Raw genomic sequence first — 17,291 nt, 5'->3', positions numbered from 1 at the left:
CTCTCCAGGTCTTCTGCTGAGTTCACAACCACAGGCTGTCTCTCAGGATGCACATACGCACCTAGGGAAATCCTCATGTGAAGCAAAAGTCCTAGTAACAAGACCAGTTGTGAACACAGAAAGTGGCCTCAAGTGCCCAAAATACCTCAACAGGTTCTCTTACAGGGTCAAAGCAATCACTCCTAAAAGCCAGAGCATAAAGAGTCAAGCACACATTTGTAATAAAAAGCACAGACTCTTAGTTGGAAGCTTGTAGTTACTTTATAAAGATAAAGTTGGTCAAACATCTACAGGTTCCATTATCATGGCATCCTGAAAAAAACGTTATACAATTTAACATGAAAATTAGGCTATGCCTAAAGTAATTTTTAAACTTCTCAAAAATCTAGTAAAATTAAATTCCCTATATTGCACTACTAAAAAAGGGAACACGTATTTATTAAACAAAACAAAAATGGACTACCATTTTCAGGGTCAAAACTAAGTATTTTCTTTGACAATAAAACATTATATATATATATATACACACACACACACACATATATATATATATATATATAAATAAAAGAACATTTTGTGAAATATAAAACAAATATTTTTCTCCCCTTATTTTCAGGAGTTTTTTCTAATATCCCCTTTTCTAATATCAATAGGGAGGAAGAGATGAATAACAAAGAAAGCCTATAGCTGAAGATCCAGAAAGAAAAAGCCACCTATTAGCTATCATTTCACTCAAGGGATTTACAAATGCAAAAACAAACACATCAGTTTATTTGTTAGTGGTCAAGTAAGGAGATAAACACCTCTGTTGAACTGAGAGATCTTAGGTGGGATGGTGCCTAGTGGAGGAAGCTCTCTAAGACGTCAAATCCAGAAAGATACCACCTAGAATGAGTGACAGTAATTCAGTGATACTAAAAATAGGGATCAGGTTGTAACCTCTATACTCAATGAGGCTGGAGTAGCAAAGCACCTCCCTAATCTTACCAATTTATCAACTGTACCTGGACCTTCTTTGTAGCAGGTCATAAATTTACTGTGGAATATTCTTCGAGGGGGGAAAAAACAAAGTCTAGGTCACCAGGCCATCTGTTCTTCTAGTGCTCTGGCTGGGGGAGATCCAAGTATACATGAGATTAAGTGAAAGCGAGTGGCTAGCAGTTTTGCTATCTATCTGCAGAAGCTTTTAGCACATTTATCAGAAGCCATACAGTGCAAACTCTTTTGATATTAGGTCTCTGGGTGTAGCTTTCAAGATCGTTCTTTGTTCCATTCTTCCTTTATTGTCAAACTGCACTCAACAGGTGGTCTAGAGTGTGAATTTCAAACATGTGCTATTAATATGCCCAAAACTGTTGCTGCAAAGGGGAAAGAAAACCACATTAATTGAATCTTGGCCTGTTCTTACTCATAATGTCACAAATATATTTTCTATGTCCTAAAGCAATATGAAATGATTTATAAAACCATGTGAAATCTTCAGGTGAATAAATCCATTAAAATGTGTATTATGTATTCCTATTAAAAGTAATTATTAGGGGCACTTGGGTGGCTGAGTCTGTTGGGCATCTGACTTCAGGTCAAGTCATGATCTCACCGTCTGTGGGTTTGAGCCCCGCGTCAGGCTCTGTGTGGACAGTCCAGAGCCTGGAGCCTGCTTCAGATTCTGTGCCTCCCTCTCTCTCTGCCCCTCCCCAACTTGTGCTCTTTCTCTCTCAAATAAATAATAAACATTTTTTAAAAATTAAGAAAAAAGTAATAATTATCTTACAATTCTCCAGCAAAAACTACACACAAAAATAAAGGTCAACATAAAAAAATAATAATGTTAAAATCTCTTTTTCATTGACCTTGGTTTTCCTGTTGATATACTGATGATCATTAGTAAAAGTATTATATATGTAAATAATTCATATTTCAAATTTTCTAAGTATTTTAAAAATATTTTTCTAATAAATGTTTTTCTTTGGAAGATCACATTATTCCCATTTTATAGATGTAATATGGAAATAACAATAGCACCTACCTCAAAGGATTGTTTCAGAGATTCATTAGATAATCCACAGTATTTGGCACATTACTTATAGAGTGCTCAAAACATGTTAGCTATTATTAATATGCAAAAGTATTAGCAACTATATTAAGGTTATTAGGAGTCCATTTAAAGCAGGCCAGGTGGATTTGGGTCTTCATCTAGAACAGTTCTTCCAAAAAAAATAAAGATACAACAGAACAGTTCTTCCAAAAAATAAAGATACAGCTAGTTAGTTTATATAACTAACTAGAATTTAAAAAAAAAATTCAAACATTAAAAAAAAATGATACCACTGTTTATATCCATCCACCTAGAATGCTTTTCCCTTCCTCACTCCCAACTCCTGACCTCTCTACTGGGCTAATTCTTATCCTTCAGATTTGAGCTTAGATAGTCCTTCTTGCAGGGGTGAGCAGTCACTAACCTCCCCCAAATCTAGATTATACTATATATACGAGGGTGCTCCTCCTACGTGCCCCAACATGGATCACAATTGCCTGCTTCTATGCTTCCCTATGACACTAAGGCAGGGATCATGTCTGTCTATACACCACATTTTTGGAGCTAAGCACAATGCTGGAATAGAGTGGATGCTTGATAAATATCGGTGATATGAAGACATCTAGGATCTCAAATCAGCCTGGTTTGTGTTAGATGAAGAGGTTTTCCTTTAGCATGATTGACTACTACCAGCCGATGAGATAAAGCAGCAGACAGTTGCTGGGGGCGGGAGGGGGGTGACGCTGTAGTTGAGGAGGCTGGTGAAATGGGATTTGGCATCACAGAAGCAGAGGGGCTGAAAGGAGGGGCTCTAGAGGAAAAAGGTCCCATCTGGCCACTTAAAGTCACACCAGCAGCGTCATATCCAGATTCACTAATTCTGGATATCTCGATCCAGTCCTGCAGCATGGGGAATGAGAGCCTGAGTTAGGTGCACCTGGTCCCAGTCTAAGAGACTTCTGACCAGAGTATTAGTAACAAACTGCAAGCCGGGAGCGCTGATAGCTAGAATGAAAGAATCCAATCTGATCCAAGACCCCAGAAGACTTACCAGACAGTTGGGATGTGCTGAGCACGTCTGGCCCAGCACAGAATTGCAGTGCTCAGGAATAAACTTTGAGACTTTGGGCACAGCTGATGGAAAATGAACTGAAATGTTCTGATTTGTTACAGCAGCTGCATCATAGGAAGGGACTTTAGAATAGTATCTGACAGCATGGAAGGAATTAAGAGAGAGAGCTTTGCTGGGAATTCGAGTTTTATACATATCATCGATTGCATTCTCTGAAGTAGAGCTGGACTGACCTTTAATAAAAAAGAAAACAAATATCCATCAGTATTCATGACTCTATAACTTGGAACTACTATATTTGAAATAAATTGTCCTCTATGTCATTCCCTCCTGTTACTAACTTCTACTATTCTTATACTCAAATGCTGATGGAAAAACGCAGTGAACTTTTTAGTAATGACAGTTAGTGCAATACACATACTATAAATTAGTGTTTGACAGATTTTAGAGGAGCATCATCAGATCTCTGTGACTGTGCGTGTGTGGCTTTCATCATAACCAAAATTTTAACCATCCCTATGAGCCCAAAGAAACATGAAAGAATGTTGGAAAGTTGAACTCTATTCAGTCACAAGTAAAGTTTGGTCAATTTTCTATCAGTGAAATGAGTTGTATAATTATATATCTATCTATACTGTGTACAGTAACTAGAAGGCAAAAAAAATTTGAAGTATATTATGAGGGGTGCCTAGGTAGCTTAGTTGGTTGAGTGTATGACTTGATTTTGCTAAGGTCATGATCCCAGGACTGTAGAATGGAGCCCCATGTTGGGCTCCACATTGACAGCATGCAGAGCCTGTTTTTAAGATTCTCTCTCTCCCTCTCTCTCCACTTGCACATGCATGTTCTCTCTCTCTCTCTCTCTCAAAATATATATATATAATGAATATTAACAATGTAATCTGAAAGAACACTGTGAATACCTATCTTCTTTTGGATATTAGTAGTAATGAAAGTATAGAAATTTTGTGTCTACTTTACATACAAATATATCCAGAATATTTGTGAAAAAAACATTTCAGGAGATATGTACAGATATTTATGGCAAGGACAGGTAAAGGTAACCTAATAAAATCTAAACACTGAACTCATTCAGCACTTCTGTGTTACAGGTCAGATGTTAGCAGACACCTGGTGACCTTGGGTGGTAATTTTATTTCTCCAGTCTTCAATTTACTGACCTACGTGGTGAAAGTGACACTGGAAGACTTAACTGATTTCAACTGTTCCAATCCTCTTTCAAAAACAATTTAGCAACATGCATTATGACCTAAGTATGTGCTCACATTCTCAAGCTCATTCATCACACACTTCCAGTTACCGAGCCCAAGGAAAAGTTCAAAATATTGGAAAACCCATGTATGGGGAAATATTTCCTAACATGTTATATATAGAGTCACTCTCCCCACAAAACTATTGGAGGATAGCTAAGAAAATCTTCTATAAATTATTTGATAACCCATTAAATGGTGGTAAGAAGTAAAAAATTAAAGTATATTTGACCCAGTGTTAAGTAAAACAGGCAACAAATTGGATGTACAATATGATTACTGCTGTGGAAGAAGATACATAGAAAAAGATTTATTTTAGCCGGGCTAGTTAAGGACTAATATTGCTTTCCAAATGTTAAAATGTATATAAATAAAATTAAAATGGAGGTTCTGACTCAACGACCTTCAAGGTCTTCCCCAGTCTGAATATGGCATAAAGTCCACGGTCCTGGTATATTTGTGTCTTCCCAAGAGCAGCTGCGTTAGGTGATATAAAGCCAAGAGATGCTGGGGCACAGAGAGACCTGAACTCACCACCATTAAAGCAGTGTTTCTGAATTTCTGCAGAATATAAACTGTGAGAATGCAGAAGTAAGTAGTGTATGTTCAAAAAGTAACATTAACAGGCATATGCCTGTGGCCTAACCTCTGATTTAGTCTGAGCTGATTTAATCATTCTGGGTGATATTCAGCCACAACTACTTTAAGTAGATTAACTGTGGCTCATGGCTACTTCTTTTTTTTTTTTTTTTCCTCTCTTTTCTTCCCCTCTCCTCTATGTCAGGGGAAAAGTCTGAAATCACTAACAAAACACCCTGAAGCCTGTTTGATTATATGAACAAGAGGACTGTATGCTCTTTTAGGTCTCTTTTTCTTTTGACTTTAGACACCATCCCTAGTAACATTTGTTCCTCTGGCTTTTCCCATGTCCTCATCATATGCACAGTACCTCTACTACAGCATTTACAGTACTACAGGAATCCTATTTTGCTACTGTGACCCTCTTCCCTACTAATCTGCCAGCTCTACAGAAAAAGAGCTGCACCCTGTTTGTCTTTGTGCCCCCATCTTTCAATCAGGGACATTTAAGCTGAGAACTAAGGGATGAACTGGGAGTTCCCCAGGTAGACTATGGAAAGGACATTCCGAGCACAGGGAAGATGCTGAAGTAAATGAGTGGAATCCCTTCGAGGAAGTCGGCAGAAGGGTGACCTCAGACTTGGGTACTGAAAAGACAGGTCAGGGTATCCTGTCAACTAGCATCTAACATGCAGATTAGGAGCTCAGTACCTTACTGGCTTCTCAGTGAGGAGTAACTTTCAGGAATAGGAAAGTCACAACTGGTAGCTGTGTTCTTTTACTTTGGCTCTGCTTTTTTCTATCTTCTTATTTCTACAAGTACGTGGGCATGTCTTGACATTATAACACAAATAACAAAAATGCTTTACAGTGGGTAAATACTTGTTTTCCAAGGAATATTCATACAGGGGAGGTTTCTTGAGCACCTGCTGTATGCTGGTCATTGCTCTAGGTACTAGAAATACAGCAATGAACAAAACAGGCAAAAAATTTCCCTGTCTTCATGGAGTTGATATTCTAGTGGGAGACAGCACATAATGAGAACATACACAAATAAATAATATTAGAAAATAATAAGTGCTATGAAGAAAAATACAGCAGAAAATGTAGGTAAGAAGTCCCATGCTTTAAAAAAAAAAAGAAAAAAAAAAAAAGGAAAGAAAAGAAAAGAAGTCCCATGCATTATGTGATGCTGGGAAGGATACAGTTTTAATTGGGTGGTTGAGACTCACTATGAAGAAGACAATTAAAGAAATGAAGGAGGTAAAATAAGTTATTATATTAAATGCTCACTACATAGTTAGTAAATTAATTTGAGTATTTCCCTTTCCTTTAGATTCTATTCATGTAATAAAGTCACTAATGTGCTTATTATCTACCAGTAACATAAGCTTCCCACTGGACAGCCACATGCAAAAGAATGAAACTGGATGCCTTACACCATACACAAAAATTAACTCAAAATAGATTAAAGACTTAAACATAAAATCTGAAACCATAAAACTCCTAGAAGAAAATAAGGAGGAAGCTCCTTGACATTGGTTTTGGCAATGATTTTTTAGATTTGACACCAAAAGCAAAGACAACAAAAGCAAAAAAAACAAGTGAGACTCTATCAAACCACAAATCCTCTGCAAAGCAAAGGAAATCATCAACCAAATGAACAGAAGACCTAATGGATGGGAGAAAATATTTACAAGTCATATATCTGATAAGGGATTAATATCCAAAAATATATAATGAACTCATGTAACTCAATAGCAATGAAACAAGCAAACTGATTTAAACATGGACAGAGGATCTAAATAGGCTTTTTTCCAAGAAATACATACAAATGGCCAATGAGTACATGAAAAGATGCTTTTTAAAAAAATTGTTTTTACTGTTTTTATTTATTTTAGAGAGAGACAGCATGAAGAGGGGAGGGTCAGAGAGGGAGACACAGAATCCGAAGACAGGCCCCAGGCTCTGAGCTAGCTGTCAGCACAGAGTCTGATGTGGGGCTCAAACCCACGAACCATGAGATCATGACCTGAGCCGAAGCCGGACACTTAACCAACTGAGCCACCCAGGCATCCCCACAAAAAGATGCTTAATATCACTAATCATCAGGGAAATGTAATTCAAAAGCACAATGAGATATTACCTCATACCCATTAGAATGGCTAGTATCAAAAAGACAAGAAATAACAAGTGTTGGTAATGATATGTACTTGTGCACTGTTGGTGGGAATGTATATTGATGCAGCCATACTGGAAAGCACAGTTTGGAAGTTCCTCAAAAAAATTAAAGTAGTATTGCCATATGGTCCAGCAATCCCATCTCGGGGTATTTATCCATAGAAAATAAAAATACTAACTCAAAAAGATATAAGCACTCCTATGTTCATTACAGCATTACTGACAAGAGCCAAGAACAACCTAAGTATCCACTGATGGATAAATGAATAAAGAAAATGTAATAGAGATATAGAGACACACACGCATGCATGCACGCACATACACATATGCACATACACACACACACATACAGTGGAATATTATTCAAACATAAAAAAAGAATGAAATCCTAAAAAAATAAAAATAAAAATGAAATCTTGACATTTGTGACATGATCGACCTTGAGGGCATTATGTTTTGTGAAATAAGTCAGACAGAGAATGACAAATACTGTATGATCTCACTTATATACAGAATCTCTAAATAAATAACTATAAAAATCGAGCTCATAGATACAGAGTACAGACTGGTGGTTTCCAGATGTGATGGTTGGGGAATGGATGAAATGAGTGAAGGCAATCAAAATGTATAAAATTTTCAGTTATAAAATAAATAAGTTATGGGGATATATGCACAACATAGTGAAGAGAATTAACTCTACTCCACTGCGTATCTGAAAGTTGCTAAGAGACCAGATTTTAAAAGTTTGCAAGAAAAAATATAATTTTGTTGACAGACAATAAGTAGACTTACGGTGGTGATCACTTCACAATGTGTACAAAGAACAAATCATTATGTTGTACACCTAAAGTGAATATAATGTTCTATGTCAATAATACCTCATTAAAAAAAAAAAAGATGAGGTTTCTGGTTAACAATGGTCTAGTTTGAGCCCAATCTCTGGGACAACACCATATAAATGCCCTGTGGCCATCTTGTGTACTTCAAGCAGACAACTCATGGCCCATCCTCTAGCTGCACTCCTTTCCCTGGTTACTGCACTGAATGCAGAGGCACAAGGGTGCACAGGACAACCCAAGCATATGACTTGCACAGGGCATCAGGCGGAGCTCACCTCTCAGAGCGTTATCCAGGGCATCCCCTGAGGCAGGAACAGAGTACACATTCACACACTTATTAGCCAGGAATCTGATCTCTCTCACAGGTGAGTAAGTGCTTGTCAACACATCATTTTCCCTTAAAAGGACAGAAAAAAAACACCTTATGAAATTCCCAAGGAAGACAACATGAACATTGCTGAGTTCAGTTCCTCCCTCTATCCTTCAAGTTCTAACTTGGCAGAGACAAATTATGCATTATTCAGGCATAAGAACAAATTGGTGAACAGGACTCATGATAGTTTCAGATGTGGAGGAATGATTTGTTTTTATAGTTTTTGTTTATATATTCTAATAAATTTAAATATGGAAACACTCATTTGGTGTGTCACATTTTGTAGTAGCAAATTTTTTTTATAACTCCCGACTGAAATAGGCCTGAACTACTCCAGGACTCATGACCTCCTGTGACCAAGGAATGGCAGAATGCATCCTGCCTCTGTTGGTCTGCTAGTCACGACTGTCACTACTGATAAAGCCTTGTTTTATGATCTTCAGAAATAACAAAACAAGAAATAAGAGTGAGTCAATTGATGAAAGGATCATGGGCCTGAGAATATTACATATTTTATCATTGTGACTAAATGATACATATTGGCAATGGGAAAAGTTCATGGATTCTTCATAAATTTCTGAGTTTTCATTATGGGTGTGTTCACTGCCTATCTGAAATACTTCTAGCAATACTTCTAGCATCTGAGGAAAATAAAAAGCCAACTACCAACTCTTGAGGGCCCTCATCATACCTTTGTGCCACGACTGGACCTGGGAGGGACAGCTGGATGGATACTTGTCTCTTACAAAACCGTGTATTGTTCTGAAGTACTTCTGTAATCTGAGAGAGGCCTCTATTTAGATATTTTTTCATATATACAGACACACATACACTTCCAATTATAAAAAATAGAACTGTAGTTTTAAAGCATGGTCTAGGAGGATAAAATTCAAGGGCTTAGAATCAAATACCTGGGCCATAACGGCTGGAGGGATTGTCTCCCGGATGTACTTCACATAATCAACTGTTGCCTCAAGAATCGAAGCCACATCATTCTTTCTCCCTTTTGTATATGGCAACAGAGTACGTAGCTGCTCACAGCAATACTTGATTCGTTCTCTGAGCAGAGAATTATAATAAATAAGGAGCAATTAGTCTCATTTTCTTCCTTGTACGCAAGGACAAACAGGCCTTCCTGCTGGGTCTCTTAACAGTGGAACTGCTTCCTCCCTGCCTAGTCTCTGTTTCACAGAAAGGCCATGTCCCAATCAGCCAGCAGCCACCACAGCCCCTGGAACCAGGCATCTGTTCACACTGCCGCCCAGCAGTGTTTGTGCTGACGGCAGCCCAGTTCACTTGCCCCTGGCCTGCTGCTGTGTGCAGAATGACACCGCCTATGGAAATCCCCCTCAAGAGGGAGTGGCATGCTATACATAAGTCCTTTTGTAATTCACACTAGAAGACTAGCAGACAAAAAAAAAAAAAACAGGAGATTTTTCATGTCACTGTGACCTGGGCCACATTTCCAACAACAGATCAGTTAGCATCTTTTATTACATGGGCTTTACATGTAACTCTGTGTTCTGAGCCAAAGGAAAATCAGAAGGCTGCTTTCTTCAAATGAGGTAGATATGAAGAGAACAAACCAGTATGCAAACGAGAACATGGTTCAGGCTAGTATCAGAAAGCAATTAATCTAAGTCTTTCATGGTTCTGAAGGGAAATGCATAGGAAATCTAAATCCAAGCCTTTGATCTAAGTGTTTGGAACTTCTATTTGCATGTATTCGTTTAATAAGCATTATTAAGCACCTGTTTTATGCTGAATAGCAAGCACCTTGATATATATACGGTCAAATGCTGGCTCTGACAATTACCAGATAGGACCTTTAGCAAGTCACTAAACCTTTCTGAACCTCAAATTGATACACAGCCTATGAAAAACTCAAATATTCTAGGTCAGTGGTATTTTAATGGGACTTTGAGCAGTTGACAGTTCTATAGGGGTGTCTCAGGGGCTATTCTAGAAAAAGTCAACAATTTAACAATGTATACAAAGGGGTTGAACTTTTTCATACCCTTTAACATGGTAATTTCACTTACAAGGACCTAAAACATAGAACAAACTTTTTGCAAGATGATATCCATTATAGCAGTATATCAGTAAGATATTTAAAAAAATCTAAACACACAAAATATGTGGATACTTAAGTAAGCTATAGCTTACTAACTCAGTAGAATATTATCTGGCAGTAGAAATGATATGGTATAAATCTTATGGGAAAAATAGGATATTTTATAGGATACAACTATAAATTATAAGGCAGTATATAAAATATGATCATAGACATTAAACAAAGTAAAACTAAAGCATACAAAAAAGATTTGAAAGTGAATCCATCAAATCATAGTTATTTCTGGATGGTTGGGTTATATGGAAAATATTATTTCTTCCTTTTTTTATTTTTCCCAAATATTTTTGCTGGGTACAAGGATACTTTCATACTAAAAAATCATACACTTTTTCCAACATTCGCTGGGAAAATCTTCAAACACACAGAAAGACTGAAAGAACTTAGAATCTTAATTCTTAACAGTTGAAAAAATTAAGAATTTGTACAAAGAACGTGTATATACTTCACCCATCTAGAAACTACAACGTTTACTGTCCTCACTTGGTCACATACGAATCATCATACTGGCCATATATCAACCTATTTAATTATACAGAAGCATTTCAAAGGAAGTTATAAACTTAAGACACTAAACTCTTCACCTTATCATTAGCTAGAGTTCAATTATTTTATTTTCAAATATAAGTTATTTGAAATAAAATTAAAAATACACAAATCTTATGAGTACCATTCTATGAGTTTTCACAAATGCACAAAACTATCTAACAAAAACCCTAATTATCATGATCAAAACCCTGGAAAGTTCCTGTGTTTCTTCCCAATCTCATCCCTCAAAAGGGGCAATTCTGATATTTTTCCATCCCACATTAGTTTTGCCTGTCTTTGAACTTCATATAAATCTAAATCTACAGGATGTGCCATTTTGTGGAAGACTTCTTTCACTCAGCATGTTTTTGAGATTTGTCCGTGTGGCTGTTTATTATCAGTAGTTTGTTTCTTTTTACTGAGTAATAGTATTCCATAAGATAAATATGCCATAGCTTATTTATCCATTCTCTTACTGATGAACACTTTCTTTCAATCATTATGAATAAAACTGCTAGATCACCCTGTACATCTTTCTGTGAATGGATGTTTTGATTTCTCTGGGAACACAACCAGGAATAGAATTTATGGGTTAATTTTATAAATTTATAAGAAATTGGCAGAACTTTCCCCAAAATAGTGCCATTGTACACTCCCACTGTCAATGTATGAAAGTTCCTTTTGTTCCAAATCCTTGACAACATTTAATATGGTCAGTAATTTTAATTTTAGCATGTTGGCCTGAGCAATTTAGCATACTGTCAGTAGTTTTAATTTTAGCATTTTTGGTACATGGTAGTACCTCATGTTTTAACTTGCATTTCGTGACCAAAAAAATATTATGTTGAGCAATTTTTCTGGTGCCTATTGGACACTTGCACATTTTTTGTGAAGTGTCTGTTCAAATATTTTGTTTCAATTTTAATTTGATAGCAGGGCTTTTTGGTAGTGAGCTTTAGAAGTTATCATCTTTAATACCAGAATTTTTTCAGCATATTTGATTTGCAAATAATTTCTCCCAGTCCACAGTTTGCCTATTTATTTTCTTAGTGGTATGTTTTGATAGCCACTTTTAAATTTTGATGAGTCTAATTTATCTATTCTTTTATGGTTATTGCTCTCTGTGTCCTAAGGAACAGCTGCCTAACCTCAGCTTGTGAGACATTCTCCTATGCTTTTTTTTTTTTTTAGAACTGTACTGTCCAATCCAGTAGCCAGTAGATTGGTTTACGTAGACTTACAGAACCAGGAGTCTATATAAACTAGTTAAAATTAAATAAAACTAAAATTCATTTCCTGTTACAATAGACACATTTCAAATACTCAGCAATTATATATGACTAGCAGCTTCTTACTGGATGCAGATATAGGGTATTCTTAACATTGCAGAAATTTCTACTAAACAGCACAATAGTGCTATTATATTAATAGTGCTATTATTATTAATAGTTTTAGCTTTATGCTATAGTTCTGTCTATGCTCCATCTTGAATTAATTTTTATACAGTATGAGTAAGGGGTCAAGGTTCATTGTTTTTTCCTTTGGATATCCAGCTGTTCCAACCTCATTTATAAAAAAGACTGCTATTTCCAAGTTTGCTCTAGTGATTCACTGAAAATCAAATGAACACAACTGTGTTGGTCTAGTGCTGGGGTACTATGTTCCCCTCATCTACTGGTCAACCTTTACGATGGTAACACACCGATTACTGTAGCTGTATAATTAGTCTTGAAGTCAGATAGTTTAAGCTTTCCAATTTTGTTGTGCTTTTCCAAGAGTGCTTTATTCTAAGTCCTTTTATATTAAAGGTCCTTTTCACTTTTAAGTCAGATTACCAATTTATTTTTTTCTATTTTAAAAAAAATTACTATTTATTTCTGAGAGAGAGAGACCAAGAGAGTGAAAGTGGGAAAGGGGAAGAGAGAGAGGGAGACCCAGAATCTAGAGCAGGCTCTAGGCTCTGAGCTGCCAGCACAAAGCCCGATGCCAAGGTGTGGACTCATAAATTATGAGATCATGACCTGAGCTGAAGTTGGATGCTTAACCAACTAAGCCACCCAGGAACCCAGATTACCAAAAGAAAGCCAGTCTGGATTTTTCTTATACATGTTTCAAAGTATATATCTTTCTGTTTATTTACTTTGCCATGCCTTTATATTTATAGTGGTCTCTTACAGCAGATGGCTGGACGTTGGTTTTTGTTTTGCTTTTATTCGTTCTGACAATCTGTGCTATAAGTTGGATATAGGTGGATAAAGGTCTATCTTCATAATTTTTTGCCTGTAGTTTCTTTGGCTTATTTGTTCTTCTGTTCTTCCTTTCTTGGCTTCTTTTTAAATAATTTTTAAAATCCCATTTTAATTTGTTTATTGGCTTTATAGCAATACCTTATGCATATCTCTTTAGGAATGCTCTAGGGATTACTGTATCTAACTTTTCATAGTCTGTTTAGAGTTACAATTTTGTGACATCACATAAATATATAAATGCTAAAATCATGTAACTACTTTTACCATTTTCATCCTTCATGCTATAGTTGTCATATGTGCTCATCTACATATACAGTGGAGCCCTGAACAACCTTTGAGTAGATAAGTTTGAATGCACTCAACCACTTAAATTTAGATTTTTCTATAGTAAATATAGTAGGGCACTATAAATGTATGATAAATGTATTTTCTCTTCCTTATTATTTTATTAATAACATTCTTTTCTCTACCTTTATTGTAAGAGTACTGTATATAATATACATAACACATAAACTATTTGTTAATCAACTGTTTGTGTTATTGGTAAAGCTTCCAGTCACCGGTAGGCTATTAGCCTACTGTTAAGTTTGAGGGGAACCAAAAGTTATACGCTAATTTTTGATCGCATGGGCATTAGCACTCCTAACCCTTACGGTGTTTAAGAGTCAACTGTATTACAAACCCCACAATACAATACTATAATTTTCACTTGTAACACTTTGAAACATTTTATATAAATAGAGGAAAAATGTTTGTTTTCTAATATTTTCTCATGTATTGATCATTTCTGATTCTATTCAGCCCTTTCTAAAGATCCAAGTATCCATTTGTTATCATTGCTGGTTAGCTTAAAGAATTCCCTTTAGCTTTCTTACCCTGCAGGTCTGCTGTTGTCACAATCTTTGAGTTGCCTTTATGTTAAAATACCTTATTTCATTATTTACTGTTAGGAAATAATAACCTGACGGAAATATGATTTATACAAAGAGGTGAAGGGTATCAGCTATATAAGTACGGTAGCATACATAAAAAACTAATTTATCTCTCATTTATTAACATCTTAGAAAACAATTAGTAGGCGTCTGACAGATCTGGAGCAGTTATGTCTGCTGCTGGGGTTTCCACTACAGATGCAAGAACAAAGTGTTCTCACACTTCCTACCTGTCTGATCGTGGCAGCCACGACTGAATGGGAGAATACAAGGGAAAAAATGTGGCAATACAGAAAAAACATGGGAAAATAATTTTTCCAACTGAGTGAAAAGCCTATTTTACCTTAAAAAAAATCTAAAATTTGAGCTATAAGAAAAAATATTTACAGGTTAAAATAATTGAAAATTATTTATCACTTTTATCACTTTCCCTCCCCTTCAATCTCTCCCGGGCTGTGCCCACCTTAATCAAAAGATATCCAGAGAACTGACAACAACAGTTCCAGGACTAACGTATGAGAACCTTCAATGTTGGTCTCATTAAACCCTGAGCTGTCAGACAAGAGGTCTGTCTGAGCTTGCTGGAGAGGCCATGTGGTCCTGGGACCATAGGGAAAGACACCAATCCATCTGAGTACAACGTTTCCACACCCCTCCAAGAGACTATCCACGTGGATGAGCTGTGCTGGGCTCTCAGACAGGCTATTTGCCAGCTGAACACCATGGAGGGAACACTGTGTGGAAGAATCACAAAATCAAGTTCTACTCAAATTGATGATCCATAAAATTGTGCGATACAATAAATAGGCTATTTTAAGCCACCAAGTTTGAGGGTAATTTGTTACATAGCAAAATAACTACAAGAATAGCTTACAATTAAAGCAAAATTAATAACAATGTGGAGTTGATAACATGTAAAAGTAAAATGTATGACAATAACAAAAATAGATGGAAGGTGGAAATACACTGTTGTATATTAAACGTCATAATGTCAAATCATGGTAGACTATGATAAGTTAAGGATGCATATTATAACCCTAGAACAGTGACTAAAAAAAGATAGTTTTAGCTCAAAAGTTAATAGAGGACATAAAAAGGAATGCCAAAATATACTTGATTAATCCAAATTAAGAAAGGCAAGAAGAGGGGAAAAAAAGGAAAAGGAAATAGACAGAACTAGTGAAAACAAATAGAAAACTCATGGATCTAAAATCAAACTTAACAGGAACTATAGGTAAATCAAATAAACATTCCAACTGAACAGCAGAGATTGTCAGAATGGGCAAATTAAAAAGGAAAATAAGGGGTGCCTGGGTAGCTTAGTGGGTTAAGTATCTTACTCTTGATTTTGACTCAGGTCATGATCTCACGGTTCGTGGGATAGAGCCCCCAGTCAGGCTCTGCACTAACAGGTCTCCTCTCTCCCTCAAAATAAATAAACAAACATTAAAAAAAAAAAAAAAAAGGAAAATAAGACTCAACTATAAGCTGCTTACATTTAAAGATACCCTTTAAATATAAAAACATATTGGGGTGCCTGGGTGGCTCAGTCAGTTGAGCATCCAACTTCAACTCAGGTCATGATTTCACAGTTCGTGGGTTTGAGCCCCATGTCAGGCTCTGTGCTGGCAGCTCAGAGCCTGGAGCCTGTTTCTGATTCCGTGTGTCCCTCTCCCTGCCCCTCCCCTGTTCATGCTCTGTCTCTGTCACTCATAAATAAATAAATGTTAAAAAAAAAACTTTTAAATATAAAAATATATTTAGGTTACAAGAAAACATGCAAACACTAATCAGAGGAAAGTTATATGAATATCAAAGTCAATTAAAAAAATTTTTTTTACATTTATTTATTATTGAGAGAGAGAGACAGAGCATGAACGGGGGAGGGGCAGAGAGAGAAGGAGACACAGAATCTGAAGCAGGCTCCAGGCTCTGAGCTAGCTGTCAGCACAGAGCCCGACACGGGGCCCAAACCTGCAAACCGCGAGATCATGACCTGAGCTGAAGTCAGTCGCTCAACCAACTGAGCCACCCAGGTGTCCCTCAAAGTAGATTTTAAGATGAAGTATTAGCATACATAGTTAGCACTTATCATTTTGTAACAGTAAGTGGTCAATTCATTTAGAAGACAGTCACCTAACAATTTCAAAATACATGAAGCAAAAACTGAAAGGAATGAGGTAAAAAAAAATAAAGCAATCTACAGTCACCATTGGACATTTAACTCTCAGAAAAAACAATAAGAATACAGAATATATGTGAAAAATAATACCAATTCCACCTTATTAATATTTAGAACACTACACCCAAACAGCAGAATACATTCTCTTCAAGCACATGTGAAATACTCATCAAAGGCAGCCTTTGGACTATAAAACAAATCTCAGAAAATATCAGATAGAAACCTGACAGAATATATTCTCAGATGATGATAGAGTTCAATTATAAATCAATATCTGGAAAATCTTCAAATAACTGGAAGCTAAGTTATACTTCTAAATAATCATTGGTCAAAGAAAAAATCACAAACAATATGAGAAAAATACTTTGAATTATAGGACAGTGAAACTGTAAGATGCCAAAATTTATGAGATGCAGCTAAAGCACTGATAAAAAAAAAAACCTTTTATAAATGGAAATTTATAGTTTTACAAAAGGGTTAGACGAGAAGGTTAAAATCAAGGATTTAATTTCTATCTAAGAAAATAGAAAAAAGAACAAAGTATACACAAAAAGGAAATGACAGGGTGGAATTAGTGAAATATAAAATGGGTAAATAATAGAGAAAATCCATGAATAAAAATCTGATTCACGGATAAAAGATCAATAAAACTGATAAATCCCTTGTGAGACTGATCCAGAAAAATAAAGAAAACACAAATTATCAATGCCAGGAATGAAAGAAAACATCAGAGACCTACAGACATTAAAAGGATTATAAGAGAGAGAATTATGAACAAAAAGTCATTCAATAAATTTAACATTTTGGGTTAAATGAACACATTTATTGAAAGACATAAATTAAACCAACTAAGAGGAAAAACACAGAAAATCTAGTCCTATAATCGTTAAAGGAATTGAATTTTTAATTAAAACTTTCC

At 35.9% G+C, this 17,291-nt stretch overlaps 1 protein-coding gene across 1 annotated transcript in view; it reads right to left on the bottom strand.

The window, feature by feature from the left end:
• Positions 1-238: 238 nt before the first annotated feature.
• Positions 239-17,291, bottom strand: part of LOC115290593 (spermatogenesis- and oogenesis-specific basic helix-loop-helix-containing protein 2-like) — a 115,345-nt gene continuing 98,292 nt past the window's right edge. Inside the window, exons 15-19 of the mRNA XM_029938473.1 lie at positions 9,262-9,409; positions 9,042-9,130; positions 8,253-8,374; positions 3,087-3,340; positions 239-1,358 (exon numbers count right to left, since the gene is read on the bottom strand). Of these exons, the coding sequence (XP_029794333.1) occupies positions 1,338-1,358; positions 3,087-3,340; positions 8,253-8,374; positions 9,042-9,130; positions 9,262-9,409 (634 nt within the window). The 3' untranslated portion in view covers positions 239-1,337. The remainder of the gene's footprint in view (positions 1,359-3,086; positions 3,341-8,252; positions 8,375-9,041; positions 9,131-9,261; positions 9,410-17,291) is intronic.

The sequence above is a fragment of the Suricata suricatta genome, chromosome 4, assembly GCF_006229205.1.
Source record: "Suricata suricatta isolate VVHF042 chromosome 4, meerkat_22Aug2017_6uvM2_HiC, whole genome shotgun sequence".
In the NCBI taxonomy this organism is placed as follows: Eukaryota; Metazoa; Chordata; class Mammalia; order Carnivora; family Herpestidae; genus Suricata; species Suricata suricatta.
The sequence above is the reverse complement of the archived record's forward strand: the minus strand, read 5'-3'. Positions and strand labels throughout refer to the sequence as shown.